Source organism: Delphinapterus leucas, chromosome 8, assembly GCF_059928025.1.
Source record: "Delphinapterus leucas isolate spDelLeu-1000000601 "Yukka" chromosome 8, BTC_Dleu_Yukka2, whole genome shotgun sequence".
Lineage (NCBI taxonomy): Eukaryota > Metazoa > Chordata > Mammalia > Artiodactyla > Monodontidae > Delphinapterus > Delphinapterus leucas.
The window spans coordinates 19,629,381-19,653,938 of NC_143136.1; the positions used below are offsets into that span (position 1 = coordinate 19,629,381).

At 52.1% G+C, this 24,558-nt stretch overlaps 3 protein-coding genes across 10 annotated transcripts in view; 1 reads left to right on the plus strand and 2 right to left on the minus strand.

Annotated features, from left to right (window-relative positions):
• Window positions 1-226: 226 nt before the first annotated feature.
• AAMP (angio associated migratory cell protein) lies at window positions 227-5,232 on the plus strand. 2 transcript variants are annotated; one of them, XM_022567666.3, is made up of 11 exons: window positions 227-410; window positions 872-1,024; window positions 1,754-1,873; window positions 2,377-2,516; window positions 2,770-2,914; window positions 3,195-3,278; window positions 3,378-3,493; window positions 3,655-3,758; window positions 3,875-3,965; window positions 4,160-4,314; window positions 4,735-5,232. In XM_022567666.3, exons 1-11 carry the CDS (start codon window positions 290-292, stop codon window positions 4,808-4,810), a joined length of 1,305 nt encoding a protein of 434 aa, XP_022423374.1. In that variant the 5' UTR covers window positions 227-289; the 3' UTR covers window positions 4,811-5,232. The 2 variants fall into 2 exon arrangements, with proteins under 2 accessions (XP_022423374.1, XP_022423373.1); XM_022567665.3 differs by having other exon boundaries at window positions 231-410; window positions 869-1,024.
• A 245-nt stretch (window positions 5,233-5,477) lies between these two features.
• Window positions 5,478-13,484, minus strand: GPBAR1 (G protein-coupled bile acid receptor 1). 3 transcript variants are annotated; one of them, XM_022567663.1, is made up of 2 exons: window positions 13,389-13,484; window positions 5,478-6,656 (listed from the first exon to the last, which is right to left on the minus strand). In XM_022567663.1, the coding sequence occupies exon 2, from the start codon at window positions 6,609-6,611 to the stop codon at window positions 5,622-5,624; it is 990 nt and encodes a 329-aa protein (XP_022423371.1). In that variant the 5' UTR covers window positions 6,612-6,656; window positions 13,389-13,484; the 3' UTR covers window positions 5,478-5,621. The 3 variants fall into 3 exon arrangements, with proteins under 3 accessions (XP_022423371.1, XP_022423370.1, XP_089772512.1); XM_022567662.3 differs by lacking the exon at window positions 13,389-13,484 and adding an exon at window positions 8,327-8,435; XM_089916386.1 differs by lacking the exon at window positions 13,389-13,484 and adding an exon at window positions 7,632-8,316.
• Window positions 13,485-13,565: 81 nt separating this feature from the next.
• ARPC2 (actin related protein 2/3 complex subunit 2) overlaps window positions 13,566-24,558 on the minus strand; it is a 29,630-nt gene continuing 18,637 nt past the window's right edge. For 2 of the 5 annotated variants that reach the window (XM_089916388.1, XM_089916389.1), the window contains exons 8-11: window positions 18,795-18,921; window positions 17,142-17,242; window positions 16,705-16,805; window positions 13,932-14,952 (exon numbers count right to left, since the gene is read on the minus strand). In XM_089916388.1, the coding sequence (XP_089772514.1) occupies window positions 14,874-14,952; window positions 16,705-16,805; window positions 17,142-17,242; window positions 18,795-18,921 (408 nt within the window). In that variant the 3' untranslated portion in view covers window positions 13,932-14,873. The other 3 variants (XM_022567664.3, XM_089916390.1, XM_089916391.1) reach the window with 3 other exon arrangements.

Genomic DNA, 24,558 nt, shown 5'->3' on the forward strand with positions numbered 1-24,558 from the left:
GGAGGCGCGCACGCTCGCTTGTTGCCCTCCTGTTGGGGGCGGAGTCAGGTCGGGCGGAGTTGGGTTCTCCTCTCCACGCCCCGGCTCCGTCTCCCAACTCTGCCCTGTGATTGGTGGTTAAGCCAGCCCACCCCCTTCTCTATTGGTCGAGAGGCCGTCGCTCTCCCTGCCGGGGAGTCGCGTACGCCTACTTCCTCCCGGGAGGAGGGGCTCGAGTTCCGCGTCGTCGCGCAGAGCTGACTCTGGGAGGCGTTTGGGCCCAGAGAAGTGGGTTCGCCGCTTGCGCCGCATGGAGTCAGAATCGGAAAGCGGGGCCACAGCTGACACCCCTCCACTGGAGACCCTAAGCTTCCATGGTGATGAAGAGATTATCGAGGTGGTAGAACTGGATCCCGGTCCGCCGGACCCGGGTGAGAGCTGCCGACCCTCGGGCCACGGGACAGGAGGCGCTCACCACTGGCCTTTGACCCCTGCTTCTCTCTCTCCCCACCCCACCCCCACCCCACCACCCACCACCCCACCGGTCATTCCTACCGACCTCCTTCGTCCTTCCCCTCTCCCCCAACCCCACACTTAGTTCTCAGGCCTGGCCGGGGTGGGGGTTCCTCTGACGCCTCCCCTGGCCCTTCCCCTCACACACCCCCCCTTCCCATCATTCCCTCGCTCCTCCCTTCCCACACGGTCCCTGGCCAACCCCAGGTCCACAGACCTCTCCTGTCCTCCGTCCCATACGCCCTCTCCCCCTGCCGTTTCACCCCTTCTGTCTGACCTCACCTTGCCCTCTTGCCACACGACCACCCCAGCCTCCCCGCACTTCCCATCCCTCTTACCGCCTGCCGAAGCCCATCTTTTAACCCTCTCCCCAAAGCAGACGATCTGGCCCAGGAGATGGAAGATGTGGACTTTGAGGAAGAGGAAGAGGAAGATGGCAATGAGGAGGGCTGGGTTCTGGAACCCCAGGAAGGGGTGGTCGGCAGCATGGAGGGCCCAGACGATAGCGAAGTCACCTTTGCATTGCACTCGGGTAGGTCTCTGAGGAGATCCATCGTAAACCCAGTCCAGGTGGGCATTTGAGCATCATCCATCCGCTGTGTCGGGAGCATTATGAGGGACACAGCGGTGGGAAAATGCTGGCCTTGCCCTGGAGGAGCTCACAGGTAGGGGGGCAGTATGATGGAATGGAGGAGAGCTTGGCTCCTGGAGTCAGTTGAGACACTTGGGTTCAAATCCTATCCCAGCTACTCGTCTGTTTATGATCTTTATTAAAGTCTCTGGGTTTTAGTTTCCTTTTAAAAAGTTGTCACTGGTAAAAGTTCTTTTATTGTGAATTACACGTAATAGTACCTTTTGGAGCATGTTTTAGATAATCCTCTTAAATATTAGCTCTTAATAAGGAACCAGGAACATGACGCTTTCCTCACTCAGACCCCAGACTGGTGGCATCCCATGCTGAGAATTGTAAGCGCTGCACATGTACCTTTCTCTTGTCCGTGGCATCAGTGTGGGGTGGTGAAGGGAACAGCAATGAAGGGGGATCTGTCCTGGAGAAGGACTTAGAGTTCGGCAAGCTTGGGGAGGGATTTCTCCGACAACCTGATGCTTGAAACTTAGAAGAACTTGGATGCGCCCTTCTTTTCCAGGAGGAAAGAAGTGTTACTTTGGGTGGAAGGGGGTGGGTTTCCCAAAGGTCCCAAAGGACAGAATCCTGGGTGGGAGCCCTGTCTCCTTACTCATGGAGTATCTCTTGGGACAGCATCTGTGTTTTGTGTGAGCCTGGACCCCAAGACCAACACCTTGGCAGTGACAGGGGGCGAAGATGACAAAGCCTTTGTGTGGAGGCTCAGCGATGGGGAACTGCTCTTTGAGTGTGCAGGTGAGCGGGCCTGGGTGAGGTCCTGCCCCTTTGGAGGTCTTAGGGGGCTGGCCTGCAGCGGTTGTGCATCCAATAGCCATGGACTCCCGTTTTGCCAGCTCTCTACTTGGCCTGAGGGCCCCAAAGAATAAAATGGTCTGTTGTGGGCATAGGGGAGGGAGGCACTGATTGGCGGAGGGAGTCGGGGAAAGGCCTGGGAGGAGGTGACACTAGTGAAGGAGAATTGGGGCAGGAAGGAGGCTGTGAGTATTTCAGGCAGAGATGTGGAGCGGACAGAATGGGGAAGACATAGGCCTGGGGTATACATGGTTGAGTGGGAGGCCAGCAGTGTCTCCCCTGGGGAGACATGGGGATGTTGGCTCCTGGAGCAGCTCTGAGTTTGGTTAGGACCCATCCTTTTTTTCCCCAGCTGGTCCTTTCTGGGGGCCAGATACCTGGGTCCCGTGTCCCCAGCACCAGGTACGCTGATGCTCTCTTCTCTTCCTGCCCACGCTTCTCTGCAGGCCACAAAGACTCTGTGACCTGTGCTGCTTTCAGTCACGACTCTACCCTGGTGGCCACAGGGGACATGAGTGGCCTCTTAAAAGTGTGGCAGGTGGACACCAAGGAGGAGGTCTGGTCTTTTGAAGCAGGAGATCTGGAGGTGAGGTCATCAGAGTGGGATTCAACTCTGAGGGCCGGGGGAGGGGTGAGACCCTGGGGGTCCGTGCCACCTTGAGCAGACCAAGCCAGCTCTGAGCCGGTACACTCCCAGAGTACAGCAAGAATGTCTAGGCCCATTCCCTGGGATGTCCCTGCTGACTGAGAAGCGGGGAAAACTTGGCAGAGCTCATGGGGCAGACTCCTAGGTGAGATGGGGTGAGGGGCCTCCCTCTTGAGCCTTTGTCTCTGCCCAGTGGATGGAGTGGCACTCTCGGGCGCCTGTCCTACTGGCGGGCACGGCTGACGGCAACACCTGGATGTGGAAGGTCCCGAATGGTGACTGCAAGACCTTCCAGGGCCCCAACTGCCCAGCCACCTGTGGCCGAGTCCTCCCTGATGGTGAGAGCAGCTTTCCTGAGTGCAGAGAGGTGGGGACCAGGGTTACGCGTCTCCCTGGCTCCCTCCTGGGCCACCGCCAGCAAACTCTGAGGCCTGCTCTTGGGAGCACTGACCTCCCAGGCCCCAGAGCAGACAGCTCCCCCTTTCCACCCGGAACTGGGTCTTCCCTGGGGCACTGTGTGTTCCCTCACTTCCTTGCTCCCGTCCCCTCCCTCCCCTGCTGATATGTCTGAGCGTGCTATCTGTTCTTCTCTCTTCATCTCCATCTCGGGCCCTTTAGGGAAGCGAGCTGTGGTCGGCTATGAAGATGGCACCATCCGGGTTTGGGACCTGAAGCAGGGAAACTCTATCCATGTACTAAAAGGTATCTGGGGTGGGGAAAGTGTTAACCTAGGCCTTTGCGGGGCAGGGGCTGAGACCTGGGACAGGATGAAATCCGACTTATTCCTCTGCTTCATCCTAGGGACCGAGGGTCACCAAGGCCCTCTGACCTGTGTTGCCACCAACCAGGATGGCAGCCTGATCCTCACTGGCTCTGTGGACTGCCAGGCCAAGCTGGTCAGTGCCACCACCGGCAAGGTGAGTGGGACCCTGGAGCCTGGCTCTGGGGCCTCCGCTTTCCGCGTCTCCTCCCCTTTGTCTCTTATTCTTCACCCAGCCTCCTTGCCCCACTGCCTTTCTTTTCTTAATAGAGGACCGTGTTTCCAGGCTCTTCTCTGATCCTCTCCCCTGGCTCATAGGTGGTGGGCGTTTTCAGACCCGAGGCCGTGGCCTCCCAGCCCAATCTGGGAGAAGGGGAGGAGAGCGAGTCCAACTCCGTGGAGTCCTTGGGCTTTTGCAGTGTGTGAGTGTGAGCGGTGCCTCAGCCTGACACAAGAGCAGGGAGCTTGGGGGAGGGGGCCTGGGCTGGGGGCCCCGAGTCCAGGCCCCTCCACGAGCTGTCATGTCTCCTCTGCCCAGGATGCCTCTGGCAGCTGTTGGCTACCTGGATGGGACCTTGGCCATCTATGACCTGTCTACGCAGACCCTCAGGCACCAGTGTCAGCACCAGGTACAGGCAGCCTGGAGCCATGGCCACGGCCATGGGAATCCCAGGTCTCTGGGAGCGTCTGCCCCAGACCTGGCTCCTGTCTGGTCCTTCCCTATGGCCCATAGTCCCTCCCTCCTTCCTTGAGAGTTGGGAGCAGGTGCCTGTCAGCTCTCCCGCCCCTGACCGCACGCCGCTTCTGCCGTACCCTGCTGCAGTCGGGCATCGTGCAGCTGCTGTGGGAGGCAGGCACCGCCGTGGTTTACACTTGCAGCCTGGATGGCATCGTGCGCCTCTGGGACGCTCGGACCGGCCGCCTGCTTACTGACTACCGGGGCCACACGGCTGAGATCCTGGACTTTGCTCTCAGCAAGTAAGTGAATTGGGCAAGGGCTGGGGTCTCTGTGTGTTTGGAAGGTGGGAATAGCCCATGGGGGGTCACAGGGTCCTTAGGGTGTAGGGGGCAGCTGGGCCCCAAGGCCTGGGCCTGCCTGTGAGGCAGGAGAGCTGGCAGGCCTGCGGGAGTCATCTTCCGTTGACCGTGCGGCCTCACATCTCATCCCCCGGGCGCAGGGGCTGGGACCCCTTCCCACATGCGGGCGGCTCTCCTCTGATCCCCTTGCCGGTTGCTGGCTTCAGGCGTGTTCACTGGGTGTGGGTCCGCCCAGCGCCAGGCACTAGGGATCTGGAGTTGAGGATGAGCTGCAGGAGGTCCCCAGAGGGCCCCTGGGTGGTGGGCCTGGGGTGGGCCTGAGGTCTTCCAGTCCCTCCCAGCTGTGTCTTCTGTCCACAGAGATGCCTCCCTGGTGGTGACCACGTCAGGAGACCACAAAGCAAAAGTATTTTGTGTCCAGAGGCCTGACCGCTAACGGCTGCAGCCTCTGCTTTGTGTCTGGTGTGGAGGGGGCACAGAGACCCCTATCAGCAGAGGCGGTAGGGTAGGAGGGAAGAGGAGGGGACGGGCCTCGGACTCACTTTCCAACCACTTCAAACTGACTTGCCCCCTCTCTGTCCCTTTCTTCTCTTAAGAGACCCACCCCTCGGGCCCCTCCTTCCTGCCCTCTCCCTTGTAGTCCTCACCCAGACCTGGCAGGCCCTTCACAGGGAGGTTCAGACCTCTTTCTCTTTCACTTCCTTTGCTGGTGTGAGCCATGGGGGTGTGTATTTGTATGTGGGGAGTAGGTCTTCGAAGTTCCCGTTCTTTCCCTTCCCAAGTCTCTGGGGGCGGAAAGGAGGAAGAGATATTAGTTAACAGATTTTAAAAATGTAAATAAAATATACTTCCCAGAGACGTGTCTGTGTGGATTTCGTGGTGGCCGGACATGAGGAGGAACCAGTGAGGGGCGTGTCAGGGTGAGGCTCCCTGCCACATCTGCTGGATCTCAAGGTGCCTCAGCTCACCCCCTCAGGCAGCAGCATGCTCACCTACAGCTGCCTGCCTGTCTGGAACTGGAATCTCCCTGGATCCTCTAGGTTCTTTCCGCAGCTGCTCGCCTGTCCCTCCCTTGCTAAGATGTGGAATGAGATAACCACAGCTGGGAGCCAGGGGAGCTTTATTCAGTCAGGGTGGGGTCGTATAGGGGCAGGGTCTCTGATCCAGAGGTGCGGGGATAAGTGGAGATGGGCTTGGTGGCCAAGATGGACGGATGCTTCTAGTAGGAACGAGCAGGGGCCCCTCCCCTAGTTCAAGTCGAGGTCCATGCTGCTTTGGTTGCGGGTGTGGTAGGCGGGGCTGGGTCCAGGACTGCCCTGGGGTCTTCCCCGCAGCACCCGGAGCCACCTCTGGGCGGCCGCCCTCCAGGGGGCCGTGTAGCGCTGATCACCCAGCCCCATGGCCACGGGCACGGCCGCCGCACTGGCGCTGCCCAGGGAGATGAGGGACAGCAGAGTTCCGGGCCCCAGCGGCGGGCGCTGCTCATAGGCCAGGACGGAGAGGAGCAGGGTGGCCACGTAGGGCCCCCAGCATAGCCCGAAGAGCAACGTGGCTCCAGCCTGTGCCCTGGCCTGCCGCCAGGTGAGGGCGCGGGCCAGGGCCGAGGGCGCGCCGCGGCACACGGCCCGCTCCAGCCGGCGGATGTCCTGCAGCTGACGGCGGGCGGTGGCCAGCACGTGGACCGAGAGAAGGGCGGCAGCGCCCACGGCGGGCAGCAGGACCCCATAGACTTCGAGGTAGAGGTAGGGGGCTGGGAAGACAGCCTGGGAGCTGCAGTTGGCCCCAGGGGCCCAGTGGTTCCAGCCCAGGGCAGGCAGGCTGGCAAAGAGCAGGGGGCCAGCCCAGGTGAGGAGCAGGGCCATCCGAGTGCTCCCGCGGGGCCGCAGGGGCCGCAGCACTGCCATGTAGCGCTCCCCGTGCACCAGTAGGAGGTTGGCAAGCAGGGAGAGGAAGGAGAAATTGGGAGCCAAGTAGAGGAAGAGGCAGGACCAGTAGCCTCGGCGGCTCTGGTTCCATAGGCCTGGCAGCACGGGCAGCGCCAGCCCGGTGAGCAGCCCGGCCAGCAGCAGGCTCAGGAAGAAGCAGCCAGCGGGTGGGCCGCGCAGGCGGTGGTCCCTGGCGATGCCCAGGGCCAGGAACAGGTTGGCAGCGACGATGAGGCTTGCCAGGGCCAGGGAGAGCCCCAGGGCCCCTGCGGGAACGGGGCTGGGCATCTCCCTGGTGCTGTTGGGTGTCATCTTGGGCCTGGGGACGGGGGAGGCCTGGAGCAACAGCGGGCATGCCTAGATGGAAGATGGGGCAGCCGGAGTTAGGGTGGGGCTGCAGGTCACTGTCTGCTCGGCAAGGCTGCACATTAATCCAGAGGTCGCAGACCAACAGACTGTGGGCCATATCCTGTTCGCTGATACACATTTTCCCCCCAATGAATCGCCAATTAAAATTTACATAAAAATTCCTATTTTGGGCTTAAAGAAAATCAGGTCCTGCCTATATGATAGCAACCAGCTGGAGTTGAGTTGTGGCTGCCTTCAGACAGCTCCCACAGTCCCCACCCAGCCCCCTCGCCCATTTCTGTTATCTGTCTGGTCCTCTCTGGGCAGCTGTGTTTATGCCTCTGTTTAGGCTGAAAAGTGGACCCACCCATCCCCAAAGCATTTTGACCATCCCTGCCTCCACCAGGTGAGGCATCTAACAAATTAGCTGACAGGATAGGATAGGGTCTGGCCGGTGTGTAGTGGTCCTCTGGCCAGCCAACAGTTGATGGCCTCCTTCGGGCTGGGGCCAGAGCCGGGACAAGGGACTCGGGGTGGGTGCTAAATGAAGAAGGGCGGTCCTTGTCTTCAGATGCTCGCAGGCTCGTGGGCACCCGTGCATTAAGAGGTGGTAGGTTGCTAAGGATTCGGGGTGCAGGTAGGGGCAGAAGTCACCCTGAGGCAGGGCTCACTGAGTTAGTGATGAGGCCAGGGCAATGGGTGGCAGCAAGGGGTTGCCCGGTCCCTTGCACCTCCCCTCCATCCGCCTTGTCACCAGTTACACCTCAGTGAGCAGCCTCCGGGTAGGACTTCCAGCCCATAAACTTGACGCGTCCCTACCTCTCTAGCAACAGGGCCTTTCCTGGGAACTGGAGGAGGGGAGGAGTTGCTGGGAGGGGGGAGGGTTGGCAGTGAATGTGCAGATGCCGGCGGCAGAGGGCTGAAGCGAGCCCAGAGAGGGAGGAGGAGCCGCTGGGCAGGGCCTGGCCTCTCTGTGGCTCTGACCTGTCTCAGTCCTCCCATGCCCTGTCCCCACTGCCACATCATAGGGATGGGGGACAGGGGAGGGGTCCTGGGCCCTGTGGGAACTCCTGCTTCTGTCAACGGGAGCAGCCGCTGTTGCTAGGATTAAAGTCAAGAGGGAAAGGATTCCTACCTGCCCCCTCCCCCGGGTCAGAGGATTAGAGGGCCCCACGGCCACCCTGAGCGCAGGAGATGTTGCCCCTTCTATCCCCAGCTCCCCTCAGGTCCCCCCAAGCTTCTGCACCCCTTTACCCTCAGCTTCTGTTTCTTCTTCCTCAACCTCCCCCAGTGCCGTCCGCTGGGAACATCTTTGCCTCTCCAGCGCCCCTCCAGTTTCTGTTCCCCTTCATCCCTGCACTGTCAACTTTATTAAACCCCAGGAGACCTCAGAGTCCGTTACTTCAAACCTGGACTCTGGAGTCATGGGCTGGAGCTCCCAGCTCTTCGCTGGAGTGAGTCTCCCACCCTACCTCCCAACAGACCAGCGAGAAAGGCAGGGTCAGCCGCCAGGGCGATTTCCCAACAGTCTTATGGTGTGCTGGCTGTGTGACCTGCACAACCCGGAGGCTCTGGTGGCTCGGGCTGCGTGCAATGGCCTCTGCAAGATCTGGGGTCGAGGTCTCCAGGTGTGGCCCCGGGGGCCGGGTGGGGAAGGGGGAGAGGGGGTAGCTACTCACATGGCTGTGAGGGACAGGTGTTGCTCCCCCAGCCTGGGCTTTCCTCTGAGTGTCAGGGAGTTGCCGCAGCCAGCGCTGCAGGGCTTCTGGCGATGTCTGGTGTCCTGACCGGTGAGGGCATGGTACCTCCACCGTGCGAGGACAGCAGGGCCCCGGCTCTCCACTGCTCTCCCTGGCTCTGCCCTCGCCTGGGTTCCTGGAGGGATGGAGCTGAGGCTGGCGGGGATCAGCCTGGCCCCGCCTCTGGGGGGTGGGACCTGGCACACCCTGAGCTGCAGTACTGGGAGGCCTTCCTCCCCTTTCTCCAGTGTCCCCTCCTTACCCTCCTGTACCAGTGGCCCCCTCTCCAGCCACTGGCCATAGCTTGCCACCAAGAAGGCAGGTCACCCAGCTTGGAGCCCTCTGGCCCGCTACTGCTTAGCTAATCTGAGAAATGCATTCCAGCTAGTGAACAATGATTTAGTCTACCTTCTCCACTTCCCAGCTCATATATTTACATTTTATGGGCCTTAAACCCCTGGAGTGGCCAAGCCAGCTGACAGCGCATTCACCTCTGTAATTCTGCCAGTCCGCATAGTGGTGTGTGTCTGATGGTGGTGGTCGGGGGCGGGGCGGGGGGGGATGTTTGGAATATGAGAATCTTCACTGCCCGCCCTTCCTATCACCTGGTAGGGAATTTCAGCTTATAAAGCCAGGCTTGCCTTCCAGAATCTGGGGTCATTCCACACTTTTCTCAACTACTTTGTGAGTCAAGTTCTGGGCTATGAGGCACAAATAGCTCTGGGGTTGTGACTTGGGGCAAGCTACTTCTGGGCCTCAATTTTCTCACCTGTAAAATGGAAACAAGGAAAACCACCTGTCACTGTTGTTGTGGGGAATACCATGGGATAACATGTAACTGCGTACATCCCAGTACCTGACACCTAATGGGGGAGGGTTCTCAACCAGTGATTCCCTTCCTCCCTCCTCCATGACGACTAAGAGGCATGAGCCAGTGCTGGAATTTCGGAATTTCCAGCCTGGGTTTAAATCTCAGAATCCTTTTTGGATCCTATTTTTTGGCTGTTTAAACAAATTATTAAAGTTCTCTTACTTTAATTTCCTCATCTGTAAAATGGGCTCACACTGCATTCACCTCTTGTGAGACGATATGAGAAAATGTGGGGGGGACTTTGGCAGTCTAGCGGTTAAGACTCTGCGCTTCCACTGCAGGGGACACAGGTTGGATCCCTCGCCCGTTGGGATCCTGCATGCTGCCCGGGGCAGCCAAAAAAAAAAAGCGTGTGATAAGGACTTGGGTCAGTGCTCGGCACAGAAGCACACAATGAAAGGGATTTCTGGCCTTCTCTGCACATCCCTTCCCTCCAGCCACATGTCCCCTCTGAGAATTCCATTGAGAAAGGCTGATAGAGAGCCTTAGCAAGAGGAGAATGACACTTTCACTCCACAGGGAAACACAAGAAACTAGGCAGAGTGAGAGGAAGGGCAAGTTCAAGGCTAGGAAGCCCCAATTTCCAGCTTGTGTCAAGTGACGCTTTGGGGTGAGGGAGACAAGCAGTTACACTCTCTTGAGGCCTGAAGTGGGAGGGAACAGGCTAAAACTGCAGCGAGAAAGCTGGAGGTTAGACATTAGGAAAATGCTCCTTGTAGACGGAGCAAGGGGTTTTCTGTGCTCTCTCGGTGAGACCTGGGCCTGAAGGCCTGAGAGGTCTAGCTCTGCCAACCCTGCACAGCAGTCAGGAGTCCTGGAGAGAAGGACCTCTGTTGGGACAAAAACTGGGAAGAGGAAAGCACCCAGCCTCAAACCCATCCTCAAGGGAGCTGGTGGGTGGGAGGATGCTGCATTCCAGTGGACACTCTCGGCCCCATGCTATCTGGCGGTGCAGAAGTCAGAGGCTCTGGGAGAGTTCACCCTGGGGCCTTGACAGAAGTGGGAGTGGGGCCTCTCATGTTGGATTGCCAGGAATAAACAGACCTCCTTCTGTTCCCAGCCCTGGCCTCCTCCCTGCAGGATCCAAGATGTCTGTGTTTCTTCTTCACTATTCTGTCTAAACACTGTGTGGGATGACGTGTAAAGGAGAACAAGTTCGGGAGCCAGAGCCGGGGAGCCTGGGTTCTGTCCTCAGCTCAGCCCTGTTTCCTCCTTATTGGATCATTTAGTTCCTCTCTGTTCCATCAGTCCCTGGGACTGACTTATCCCCAGCCTTCTCCCCTTCGCCCACAAGAGGGCTCTGGTGCAGACAGTTTTCAGATGCTCCATCCAGCGGATCTGTGGGCCCTAGAGTTCCCCACCTCAGTCCCCGTTCTCCTCTCACGTAGAGCCTGTATCATGGTGTCCAATCTGGACTGTGGCAGGAGATCCACCTGGGTCTCCTTCGTGCACCCCATTCTCCTGGAAAGTTTTCTGTCGGCCCTGGGTGGCTCCCCATAGGCTCCGGCTGATGAGCCCTTGGGAGCCTCTGAAGGGCTCTGGGGACAGTCCTGTGACCAAGTCTGGCCAGGATCCTGGCTTCAGGAAGACTTTAAAGTCAGCTATATGGGCAGAGGAAACTCTGGTCCTTCCTGTCAGGGCTAAACGACAGATTCTTCAAGCCTCCCTCGGAGTCACACAAACTGCAGTGCTTTTAGCAATCCCCAGAAGGGGGAAGCATTGAATTCAAAATGGCCCCCAGAGCCGACCCAGGCTTTGGTCTTAGGTCTCTGTAGCTGCTGGGACGAGGGTCCCTCAGGCCTACTGCGAATGAGACTGAAGGGAACTGAAATGGTAACTGTCAAGTATCAGCTCTGGGTAGACGGGCTGACACAGCAGCTGGCATTACTTCCTCTTCCTGGCTTCAACTTCATGCCCTCTGGTTCCACACCTCCACTTCCTGTTACAGTCTTATTTGCTTTTCCATCAAGCTCCTGGTTCTTAGCTTGCCCAGGTCGCACTTTATCCAAAGTTGGAGCTTCCCACTAACACCCTTCTCACCCCACGCGGCAGTTTGAGGGCCACCAAACAGTGAAAAATATCACCGTTTTTGGTGAGGACCTGAAAAACCCCAATGCAGAGTGACCTTGGTTTATGCCGGACTTGGCTTCTCAGCAGTCCTGCCACTCTGATCCTCTTACGAGTACAAGAATGTAACTAAGATTTATTAGACGGTGTTATCAATGATAATTATAGGCATTATAAATGCCTACAATGCGATAGGCACTTATTATCTGTTCTCTATTCCTTTTTAAGAGCCCTGTGAAATAGGTGGTGTCATGTCCAAAGATGAGGCCATCGGGGCTCAGGTTAAGAAATTTACCCAGTCACATAGCTATTAAGTGGTGGAACATGGATTCAAACCCAGGTCTGTCCTAAACACTGCTTCCACCCCTCCAGCTTATATCCCAGCTCATCTATACCTCCCAGGTATGGACCTTTAGGGTAAGGCAGCAAATTAGCAGCAATTGAGACTAGATTCCGTTTTTCGTCACCCACATCCTCTCAGCATGCCGACCCTCAGCTTGAGACCTCCCTCCTCCTACAATTCTATGGGCTTTGGCTGAAGTTACAGTGTGCCTTTGTCCACAAAGGGGACAGAGGGTCCTTGAGAAAGAGTTAACTGTGCCCTGGAAACAGATGAAGACAAAGGAGCATGTCTGGAGAGGGGTTTTCACCAACATGGGTTTTTATGCTGACAAAGTCTTGGAATTAAGACAATTCCTTAGGGTTTATTAAAAAATATTTAATGCCTCTTTTTCTCCTAACTCCATATTTTCTAAGCAACTCTGGTTTTGCCATTTACAGCACTTTTCAGAAGTCTGATCCCCATTATTGGCAAAATACAGTGAGTTCCAACTTACTAAGGAGTTATGTTCTAAAGTCAGCAGGAGAGCAAAAATAACTTCTGGCCAAAATTACCCTTGCAAACCCCTTCAATAGCTCCTGGGGTACAGAACACATCTATGTCACTGTCTCTCAATAGATCTAATTTAGCCCAGTTTTCCATCCACCAGAAGTAGGTGATGAGGCGCCACATCCCAGGAAAACACTGGGAAGACTCGATGTGAACTCTCTCCACTGAGAGTCATGCAGCCCCACCAAGCGGACAGCACTCTCCCGGACACATATTTGTTGAGGGGATGGGAACGTAACTGATCCTGAGTAAAACGAAGCCAGGATAACTAAATGACCTGTTGCTTTTAAATCTGATCATGACCCACAGTAAAAAGACATTTTTACAATCTAGTCAACATGTCTATAACTAAATCAGTACTTACCCTTAATAGGAGTGACGCATTCTGATTAGCATATATATACTATTCTATTTTAAAAAAACGTTGATGAAGTCACACGTGAAAAAAAATGCACGGAAGACACAACACACACACACACACACACACACACACAAATGAGTGTATGCAAAACTGGTGAAGTCTGAGCAAGGCTGGGATTGTGTCAGTGTCAACTTCCTGGCTGTGATATTGCACTACAGAATTTCTGTACTATTTCTTACAACTGCAGTGAATGTACAATTATCTCACAATAGTGTAGGAAATAAAAATGTCAGGACATTTCACAATTCATTAACAGTCTCAAACCAGTTTGAAACACACTGAACTTGATGGAGACAAAAGGGAAAGCAAGAAGGTAGAAACCATTAGGGTCACCCTTAGATCATTTTAGGTGCCCCTAAAGTTCTTTTCTTCACCAAGCCAACTTTCTGAACCAATTGTATTTTAGGGATCAAGTGGGGACAGCAGGATACCTTGCTAGGCTCTGTCCTGTTTATTAGGTAAGCATCTCCCACAGTGAGTTTTGTGGAATGCCAGGCTATTGGGCTCTTGTGTGAGAAAGAAACTGTGCCCAGTTGTTTGCATTAGACCCACAATGACCTGCAGAACCACACACACCATGAAACACATTTGGGGAAATGTTATACATTATTCAAGATAAAAGGCTTCACCAGAAAACACATTATAAAGTGCCTGTCACTGTCCTGCAAGCTTCTTGGCCACAGCCAAGACTTAGTAACCAAGCTTTACAGTGAGCATGTTTAAGTTTACCCAGAAATGCCAACTAAGAGCTTACCAGTGAGCCATTCTCTCCTCTACAGGGAGGCTGGCGGGGGGTGGGGTGTGGAGGGGCCTCCGGAACCTAAGCTTTTCCAGTGCAGGTTTGCAGGTTCAAGGGCAGTACTGGTGCACACTTCATCCCTCCTCCTCTCTTGTTTGGACTCACAGTCCAGAAACCCAGTGAATTCTCATGTAAGATAGAAAGATTTTCTTTATTAATGACCCCAACCGTGTTTCTTTAGATACAGGAGTTCTGAACTCAAATACTTAGGAGAAAACAAGTTAAGATTGCATTATCCTGCAACTCATTACCAGTAACATACTGCAAAGCAAAACAGCTTGGAAAAGAGGGGGAGGAGAAGGGGAGTGAGGGAGGGAAGATAAAGAAAAGGAATTAAGTTGATCAAGTGGAATTCGTTTTTTTCCTTTTTTTTTGAATTCTTGGGAACCATGAAGTCCTTGCAAGCACAGCTCGTTTTTGCAGATTATTTTCCAAACGTGTACAAAATGGAACCAAAACAGAGAATCCCTTAAGAACCTGAAGAGGTGCAACATTAAAAGCTACGATTATCCAGTAGCAAGTGTTCCAGCCTTCAGCTGCCAGCCGCTTCCTCTTCCTGTTCCCAAGAGTTAGCGGGATGAAAACGTCTTCCCCCTTCAAAAGCAGAGAGTAAGTGTGAAGGCTGGTTTCTGTTCACCTTTCCGTCCACCTCATGCTCTGGGCTAGGAATGGGGTCCCGGAAGAGACAGCAAACACGAGGTGGTAAGGTTCCTCAGGCGGAGCTATGTAGGAATTCCAGGCACGGGCTAAGGTCCAGCTTTCACAGAAATGTCTCATCATCTCTTCCTATTGAATACTTTGGGGTACCAAGTAATACCTGTGCTAATAAGCCCACGAGGACAGTAAGTGTACCAAGTTAGACAGGAGAATCACCTGCCCACAATTTCTGGATGGCCTAGACCTATTTGCTTTTCAGACTGGGCTCAATCCTCTAACGAGTAAAGAATTCAGGGTCTTCCTACACAGTTCATGACTTTTCGGGCTAGCAGACAGCAGTTCCTTAAATTTTTCACCATGGGGGCAGGATGTTCAAAGAAGCAACCCTCCAAACTTCCAAGGTTAAAGGTGCTTCGTGCTGTCATGTGGTGACTACACTCAGCCACAGAACACTTGCCCGACTTAAGGTTCCCGAACTGGGGTGTCCTGTCCCACCCAGTTTTCCCCCAGAATAGCCAACTTTGGGAACAGGCTGGTTCCCAAAGATAGAGGGTGTGCATTTGGTAAAGCATCCTGGAAGCTAGAGCTGAGAATTATGGGAAACTGAGGCAAAAATACAGGGGCTAAAACTTTCCTGCCCTGAACGTCTCATCCAACCCAAAATGAAACTAAAATATTTTGTTATCCATCCCCCAATAAAAAGCTCACGTGTATTCAATTCAGGCAGAGCTCTGTGGGGTGCTGACGGTTGGCTTCTGATCATAGCAGACCCGCCACGCGCCTTCATGCTGCTCTGGGTTCTGAAACCTCACACAGCAGGGCAGGGGTCCCGGCTTCTTCTGCCCACCCTTGGGAACACGATCTGGTTTTCAGGGTGGATGCAGTTGTTTACCTCACCCTTCTCCTTTCTGGGGCCCACCTCTGCCAATGACATCACAGGACAGAAAAAGGCAAAGCTGTTCCTCGTAAGCTCCAGGAAGGAGGTTTATGGACAGTTTGCTCATTTCACGGATTCATCTTTTCCCAGTCCCCCATCAGGACAGGGAATTGTCCCTGCCCTCTGTCCACTGCACTCGCTTTGCAATGACCCCCCACGACTGCCTGCTGGCTGTGTTGGCAGGGGAGAAGCCGTGCAGGGAGACACCGGGTGGTGGCCGCCTGGTGGGCCCTTCTCCTGAATGGACAAGGCAGTTACAGGGCTGACGGTGACACAGCAGCTCATGATGCCCAGCCTTCCTGTTCGGTGGGCGACAGGCTGGCCAGGTCAGGTTGCCTTCTGCTGGCTCACCTCCTGGCCTCTACTGAACTGCCTGTCTCTTCACTGGGCCCTGAAAGTGGCACAAAATTGGCTGCCTCACACTCAAGGTCACCAAAGTGGTGTGAGTGAGAGAAGCAAGCAGGGAAAGGGGGACCTGTAAACTCCAGGACGGAGGCAAGGCTCTGCAGGGCAGCGAGAGCGTGCGTCCCCCGGGGCACACACCCTGCTGCCTCCCCACCTTGGGAGTTCTGCCTATTTTAGGGTATGCCACGAAGCTGGCATCTGTGGCCGTGCCACGGTAGAAGGAGTGATACTGCCACGGCACGTGGACACCTCTCTCTAGGCAGAGGATCGAGCTGTGGACTGAACACTCCGCTGGCTCTGGGCAGTGGGCAGAGCTACTATAGAGAAAGGCCTTTGGTACCAATTTCCTAACGAAGAGACAGGCAGCCTCTAAAGCCTGAAGAAGGCAGGGGCGACTTAACTCGTTCTGTGTAAATGTCTGAGGTTAAAAACCCTCTGCTCAGGCAAGCAAGCGTCTGGCACCTCTCTCATCCTGTTGAACGGCAGCAGAAGCTAGCTTGGCAGAAGAGGCCAGGGGAAGGAGCCTGAAGCCCTAGGCACACCATACCTACTGAAGGTTCCCCCCAAGATTACGGGGCGCTGGCAAATGCACTGGCTGTGAGGGTTGCGGGTAGGCTTAGTTCACCTCAAGATTTTTAACTCAGTGGGCACAAAAGACAGCAGACCAGTGCTTATTACCCTACCTGGAGAACAGGACTGCCTAAACTTCACCAGAGGGGGACCCAAGATCTGGCACCTGGCACAGACCCAAATCCCCAGGCCTCAGACCATGCTGGCCTCCTGCATGTAGAGCCTCACACCATTTAGGGCTCTCATCATCTCCATTCCTGATAAAGGTAACTTCCTCTCCATGCAAAATTCCTGCCGCGAAGTGGACCAGGAAAAAGAACACTTAGGGGTGGTTCCAGGCCTATTTACTCAACTAAATGTCCTTAAGCAAATTACTTCATTTCTCCAAGAAGACCCTGAGAAGGACAAGACTGGCCCCTCAACTCAGGCCCAAAGAGAACACAGCTGATGTCAGTAAAAAGGTCCCTCTGTATTTTATCCTAGCTGCCACTCTCCTCGCTCATAAAGATGTAGAAACAAGGAAACCCACTGAGAAGCGAAAACCTGTGTGTCCCATCTTTAGTCTGCTGGGCAGCTACAGGCCCAACCCTGCCTGCCTCACATGCAGCTACTGCCCAGACACCTGGGCCACCGACACCACTACCTCCTTTTTGGTGAGCTTAGGAGAGGAAGGTGGTCCTTCTGCAGGACGGTGTGACTCACGTGATTGTTTTCATTTCTTTTTTCTCAGCATCTGGGCGTGCACGATTCAGCACCTTGAGGAAGTCAGATGTTTTTGCCCGCATACGTGTGTGAATATAGGCCTGGAGGCAAACACAATGGGTACTGAAGCAGAGTCATCTTCTAGAAAGACAGCTTTGCTCTAATTAGCAGAAATTATCAGGAAGGTCTGGGAATATCAATATCCACCCTAGGGTTGACACAGGGCCATGCAAGGAAGCATATATTCACCTCTCTGCTATGGGGAGGGGTGAGTGAGAGATGGAGAAAGGCCATGACTTCTTGAAGCCTCTAGAACCACCTACAAGAGGTCACAGCAAGAGCCTGGACTACAGAGATGACTTTCTACGGCATCAGCTCTGGTGGAGAGAGTGACCCAGAGCACAGGACACTGAGGCGCTGCAGCTGCTCTCACTCACCTTTGAGCACTTGATGTGGTAGTGCAGGTAGTCCCGGAACGTGTGGATCAGGTTGATGGTGTTGTCTCGAGCACTGGCGTTGGTGTGGCGAGGGAACAGCACTGGGCGGCGGTGGGGGAGGGGGATAGGCAAGGCGTCAGGGTCTAGTAACACCAATGCCAAAGGGCGGGACGACCAGCAGCCTACAGTCAGCTCCGTCTCTCCCTCCTTAAGGACCGTCCACTCATTTCATTATGCCTGGGCTTTGTCAGGGTTTCCTGCCAGTGAGTGCAAATGGAGGCGATCATGGTCGAAAACCAGAGCTCCTCAGGGAAAGGGTTTGGCCCTGGCATTCATTCCAGGTCTGGATTCTCTGGCTGTGCACTGTGAAATCTACTCCGTCTGCCACACACCTATGAGCTCCTGCCTCTGCAGCTCAGCAGTCTCTCTGGAGGATGACACTACTGGCTACCTGGGTGGACTGTGGAGCAATCAGGATTAGAGAACAAAGCCTGCCTGTCCTAGGTCCTTGGTGCTGAAGCAGAGTAAGTTTTCAGATAAACTAGATCCACAGAGGGTCATGTAGTCTGTGGTGAAAACCAAACAGCAAGGGAGAAGGATCTGAGCGCTCTTGATGAGGATGGGCAGGAGAAGCTGCTTTGGCTGGGGGCTGAGAAAAGCCCCCCTGCCGCCAATCCCCTGAAGCCGTGTGCAGTCACTCAGCCCTGCGCCTGGGCCGGCCCGCACACCTCTCCTTCTGGCTCCCTGGAGCCCTGTCTGTCTTCTGCGCCCACTCTACTCAGTGGCCTCACCATAAGTAAAATCCTCAAGTGTAAAGATCTGTTGAAATGAAAAGGAATGCCTCACAAGAAAGGGTGGGACCCCTTTGTCAGCTTGCCCTGAGAGAAAAGAGCACCAGGCCAGGAGATAACTACACTGCAAAGGTGCTGAGATGCTAATGACTGTAAGTTTACCATCAGTTTAGGTACCATAAAGAGAGATGCTGCCAAATTAAACTGTGGCAGGCTGCGAATTGTGAGCTGTGTGCCAAAGTCAGAGAGTAACGTGAAAAAACAATGTACCTTAGATTTAATGAAACCTGGTAAATCAACTCGCTCATCTTCGATAAACTGGTGCACCTTCAGCACTGAGGTGAATTAAAGAAAACTCCAGAAAGGGGGACATTTTAGTGGCATCTGGGGCAGTGGGTGAACAAGCTGCGGTTCTAAACTGTCAGCTATAATGATGAGCCAGCTCACTAGGCTGAAGCAACTGTAACAGGGGAGCACGTGAATTTTTTCAGGGGGAAAGTGGAGTAAGTGAATCATGGCTGGAGCTCTGGTCTAAATCAGCAAAAAACCAAGAAACGCCAAAGGACACACAGTTTCCCACCCAGCTGCTTAGCAATGCTTATATGGCCCTAACTCTTCACACTTGATATCACAGGCTACACTTTTTTCCTTAGGACTTAGGAAAAACAGGGAAAAAAGGAAAATGATTACTGTATAAAAATAGCACTCGACCTGTACTAGCGTCCGTGGCAGGCCTCCTACAGTCATGGCAGCGGCAACAGGAACGATCGATATGCCTGCTTTCGCCCCCACCCCCCTTAACCACTTCAACTGCAGTATGAACCCATCAAGGTGCGCAAACGCGGCAACCCGCCCCACTCACCGAAGGTAATGTAGCCGATGTTGTCGCCCACGGCGGCATCGGTGTCTTTCAGCTCGAGAGGAGGTTCCCTGTGGCTAAAGAGGACCTGTGGGGCTGTGTGGCTGGCTCTGCGTCCTTCTTTGAACTCCTGCCAGGATGAAGCAAAAAGCAACCAGAAGAGAATCTGGTGTGAGATGAACGGCAACTTACGCTCCAGGGTGTGCCCTATGGGTGTGACCTCTGAGCCCTCTGACCAGCAGAGGCTAATAATAACCTGCACCTAATGTGAAATACTACAAGTGCTGGCTGCTATCAATGCACTTCAGATTCAGAGGAGAGATCACAAAGTACTTAACAAGCCCGATCTTCAATGAGTGTGGAAAAGCACTGTTAATCCTTTTGCCTTTCTCTTGCTTTGGAAGAACATAAGTGATAAAATTACTTCTGAGACTAAACAGACAGCAAATTGCAAAGCACTGGGAGAACCAGATTACATTCAGGATAATGACTACTGCTTATTAGTCTCTTTTGATTTAACGTGAAAAGAGGTTACATTTTTCAGGAAATTTAAAAAATTTCTGGGTGAATGGAACCCAAGCTTTAGCTTGATTAAGACTTCAAGTTGGGGACTTCCCTGGTGGTGCAGTGGTTGAGAATCCGACTGCCAATGCAGGGGACATGGGTTCAATCCCTGATCCAGGAAGATCCCACATGCCGCGGAGCAACTAAGCCCGTGAGCCGCAACTACAGAAGCCCGTGTGCCGCAACTACTGAGCCCGAGTGCTGCAACTACTGAAGCCCGGTGCCTAGAGCCCGTGTTCCACAACAAGAGAACCCACCACAATGAGAAGCCTGCGTACCGCAACGAAGAGTAGTCCCCACGCAACCAAAAAAAAAAAGACTTCGAGCTGAAGTCTTAACTCATTTAACCTTTGCACACAAAGCCCTTTATGAGCTGACCAATTTTTCATCCCTCCTCTCACCCCACCTCCACTTCTTCCAGTTTCATGAATACTATGCTTTCTCTGGGCTCTGAGCCTTTGCACAAGTCTTGTTTCACTGAGGTAACTTAGACCCTGTTACTGTTTAGAATTCATCAATGAGAACTTTAGACCAAATTTAAGCCCTTCTTGGGAGAAGACAACAATGTTAAAGAAGTTGAGCAGTCTTAGTGTTCACTGAGAAAAGGAGACTGTGTGACATGAGAATTGGAAGTCCGACTTTTGACTCTCGCTCTAGAATGGCCGTGGATGAAATCACCACCACCCTGCGTAAGAGCTCACCCTTGACAAAATGTATCCACCCTCACCAAACTACAGAAAAATGCCTAAGGAAGTAAAACACCAGGCCATTCCTTCCATGTTCTAATCTCCACGTCTCAAGCTTTCCCAATCTATACATTCCTGTGTAAATAGACAAGTGATACAAGGAATCCCTGTCTCAACCCAGATCTGCAAGAACAGGACTAGATTTTCCAGCAATGCCAGTAAAACCGCCGATTCAAATTCTCTGAGTGATGGCAGAAGGATGGAACCAAAGGCTTTCCAAGGTCTCTGAGTTTTATGAGTATACTGAAAGCATGTTATATAGCCATTTGGTCTTCAACGCTCTTCTACTGCTGCTCAGATATGACCTCTTCTATAACGTTATCTCCAATAGCCTGGGGGTAGCTGGCTGCTCTCCCCTCAGGGTTCCCATGTCTTTTCTACAAACCTCTACTGTGATACTTTACTATTCATTAATGCATCTGGCTTCCCCACCAGGTTGTAAAAGTTCCTCAAGCCAAGGATCCTGCTTTTATTCATCTCTGTATCTAGTCCTCTGCCCTTCAAAGAGGCTGTCTAGCACATGGCTTGCTGAATGAAAGAAAGCACCTCTACCCTAGCTGACTTCAGTGTCAGTGTCAGGACACTGTAAAGGAGCAGGGACTATGTTTCCATTTGCAGGTAGGAGAATACACACTGATCAGCAAGCCTTCAGTAAATGAGGAAGGATAACACCTGAGGAGGTCTAATGCCCAGTCTGGGATCTCACCTGTTTCACCACCCTGCCTCCTGAGCTCACTGCGTGGCTTCTAAAGGTTGGTGGGAAATAAATTAACATCACTGGGTTAGGTTAGCTCCCCTTTGAATTTTGTTCCCCAAAGGAAAAATACTTGGAGAGGGAGGGAAGGATCCAAGATCATTCAAAATGGAAATTCTTAAAGCAAAGCTTGTGAGATTGCCCTTCTCTAGAAAACACCTTTCACTCTACAACTGGGTTGGGAGGTTCTCTAACTTCTGTCAGTTTTCCTCTTTAGCCTCGGGGGAGAAAACAGAACAGATAATAACTGCCCTCCAGTATTTTCTTGTGTTTAGTAAGCTTCCTGAAGGCTCCAGTTCACTGGTACACGTGGCATTCACAACCAGCTGGAGTATTTGTAAGCCTGTGGTGACTTGGCAGCATTTCAACAGTTCTGTATATGGAAAGTGATACATTTCAAACCTTTCAGACTTGGTTAACAATATACTTCTGATTTGGGGCTATCCTTTAGGCAACCTCATGTTTCTCCTTGGTTTTCTCTCTTACATAACACTTAAAAGCCAATCAACCCACCAGCCAGCAGCTCTCTTTTCCTTAGTGTCTTTGTTACATATGTATCAGCAATACTGCCTCTTTTTTCTCCCTCCAGCTGGGATGTCTTTTGAACATCACAATACTATTTCTTTCCTCCATCAAAGCACAATTGACCATAGCAAGTTTAGAATAAACCCAAATATACACAGAAATTTAGTATATGATAAAGGCAGCATCTTAAAATCAGTAGTGTAAACATGGGCTTTTAGATAATTGCTGCTGGGACCTGTGGGTGGCCCCTTAGAAAAAAAGATGTATCCACCTTTCATACCATGTACCAAGAGAAACTCCACACAGGTAATAAGATTTATGTGTAAAATATGAAACTATAAAAACACCAGGAAAATAATACAGGTAAACTTCTTTATAACCTTGCAGTAGGGAAGGAGTTTCTAACTATGACTCAAAATCTGGAAGCCATAAGAGGTTGACCAATTTAACTACGTGAAAATAAAGTTCTGCATGGGGAAAAAGCAAAACAAAACAACAACAAAAACAACTCACAAAGTCTAACGACTAACTGGAAAAAATATTTGCAATTCTTATCACAGAAAAAGGGCTAATCTCCCTAGCATATGAAGAAATTGAGAAGATCAATAACCCAACAGAAAAATGCGTAGGGGACATAAAGAGACATTTCCCAGGAAAAAAGAAACAAATAGCCTGCAGCATAAAAAAAGATGTTTTGACCTTGTTCATAAGAAAAGTAGATAGCATTTTTAACCTGTCAGATTGGCAGAAATCCAAAAGTTCAACACTTTGGGGAAATGGACACTCTCATGCATTGGTGGTGGGAGGGCAAATGGCACAACTTCTATGGAGAAGAGTTTGGCAATACCCTCCAAAATTGCTCACTTTGAATCAGTGTTCCCAGTTCAGGAAAATATCCTATAGATACAACCCCACATGTATACAGGTAGCAAGGGGCCTCAAAAGGGGCATCTTCACAATTGCCTAAGAGGCAAACTGCTTCTGTCTTGTCTCTGAACATGGAGAAACCAGTGGTTTCCACTTAACTTCTCTTACTTACTGAACTAACTTAAAGATCTAATAATATAAAAAAATCCTAGCTCACCATACTCCAATGTCCAAAAGGGTAACTATTGTTTCTATTGCTTTTCACGTAATAAGCGTTGAGATGAGGATATCTACCAGATTTTCCCTGGTGCTCAGCTCATATGCCTACAAAGATAATGCCCCAAAGCCGAGCACTAGGACATCCTTATGAGTGGGGAATGGAAACTCCCTGTTTTTTTCCTTACGGCAGCAATAAGCATCCCTCTAAGTCTGCCTGCCAAATGACAAAAGCAGGGACTGTGCTCTGCCCAGGTTGGAGGTGCGTGCCAGCATGAGAAGACAAAGACCCGCAGCAAGCAGACAGTGACCACAAGAACTGCAAACAGCCTCCCCAGGTCACAACACTCGGTGCTGGGCATCCACTGTTCTCCCTTCTCCTAGAAATTTAAAACAACTAGGCCCAGGACAATGATCAGATGATTTATTCTGGAGGGGAAAACCAGCCAAATAAGTCCAGCTTTCTACGGTCATTTCAAATAAATTACCTCAGCCTTTGAGTTTGGAGAGGGAGGCAGGGCAGATGGCTTCCTGAGCACTGCCTTCTCACATGGTGCCAGGCCCATCACTCACTGGAGAAACTGTCAGTGCAAAAATGCAGACTTTCTTTTTCCTTTTAGAAGTGCCCTACCACATGTACTTTGAGGGAGAGCTTAAGTTCACATGCAAAAAAGAACACACAAAATTCTCCTAAGGAACAAATCTCCAGTACACTCTCCAAGATCAGATCTGTTTAAAGTATAAAAATAAGTTAAGATGTTGTCTGGAATAAAATGGAACAAGACTGGTAAAAAAACAGCCAAATCTAAATATATAATAGCTTTTAAAATTAGCTTGTCAGTCTGGATTTAGCCCAATTTCTGAGCTACTGCGTTTAATTCCCTTGTCAATTCTGCATAGAAATGCATGAAATGCCTGCCTGAGGCTTACATTTAGGACCCAAGATATACATATCTATATATATATGTACATACACACACACTTTCGTAAGTTTGAGTACTCTCAAATGCTGCGTCAATATTCCAATTTTTCTGCACAGGGACTACAAAATTAGTTTCTGATTAATAAGCTTAAACACAAAAAGCCACTACATGGACTTCCCTGGTGGCAGAGTGGTTAAGAATCCACCTGCCAATGCAGGGGACGTGGGTTCAATCCCTGGTCCGGGAAGATCCCACATGCCACAGAGCAACTAAACCCATGCGCCACAACTACTGAGCCTGTGCTCCAGAGCCTGTGAGCCACAACTACTGAAGCCCGCACGCCTGAGCCCGTGCTCTGCAACAAGAGAAGCCACCACAACGAGAAGCCTGCGCACAGCAACAAAGAGTAGCCCCCGCTCGCCGCAACTAGAGAAAGACCGCGCGCAGCAACAAAGACCCAACACAGCCAAAAATAAATAAATTTATAAAAACAAAAAACCCCAAAAAGCTACCACAGATGGATCAAACTGAGAATATCCTTTTTGCAGATTCCCCTAGCCACTCAGAATGGCTGCACATAAAGTATTCCCACTATATTAAGCACAGTTGTCTTTCAACCTAACCTGGCAAAAGAGATTCTGTCCCAGAATTCTTAAATCTCTTCACCCTGCTAAGGAACAGAATGAACCTACAAGTGTTTTGAAATTTAACCACTGTACTAGATTTTGAATACTGAGCCATCTCAGAAGAAACCAAGCCAGGATACCACTTCACCAATGAGCTCTCACATCCTAAAGCCAGCAACTGGTTAGCAGACAGCATGACAAAGCCACAGCGGGTGTGTTGTGTCAGGCCTGAGTCCAACCGCACCAGAAATCCACTTACAAAATGTCCTGCTAAACCCCATTACTCTTCTAGTAGATGAGCTTCTTCTGAGGGAGGCACTCCCTCCATGGGGGCCTCGGTCAAACTCAGGCCCCTTCTCTTCACGGTCAGTTTGACAACTCTACCCTATTAATGCATTACCTACTACTTAAGAATTTTCTCTAGATTCCATTCTAAAAAGACTTTATTTGGGACTAAGCCAAGCCAGTAGACCTTGCTTAGAAACTTGAGGAAACATAAGAGGGCAGGAAATGTGACCAAGCTTTAAATTAAAGACCCCACGGCAG

Bases quoted from the DNA above. Each gene is read 5' to 3' on its own strand.
- AAMP (XM_022567665.3), top strand. From the start codon at position 290: ATGGAGTCAGAATCGGAAAGCGGGGCCACAGCTGACACCCCTCCACTG. The intron at 1,025-1,753 runs GTAGGTCTCTGA...CTCTTGGGACAG, and splicing joins CACCTTTGCATTGCACTCGG to CATCTGTGTTTTGTGTGAGC. The intron at 4,315-4,734 runs GTAAGTGAATTG...TTCTGTCCACAG, and splicing joins CTGGACTTTGCTCTCAGCAA to AGATGCCTCCCTGGTGGTGA.
- GPBAR1 (XM_089916386.1), bottom strand. From the start codon at position 7,673: ATGATGTGGCAGTGGGGACAGGGCATGGGAGGACTGAGACAG. The intron at 6,657-7,631 runs GTCAGAGCCACA...TCTTCCATCTAG, and splicing joins GCATGGGAGGACTGAGACAG to GCATGCCCGCTGTTGCTCCA.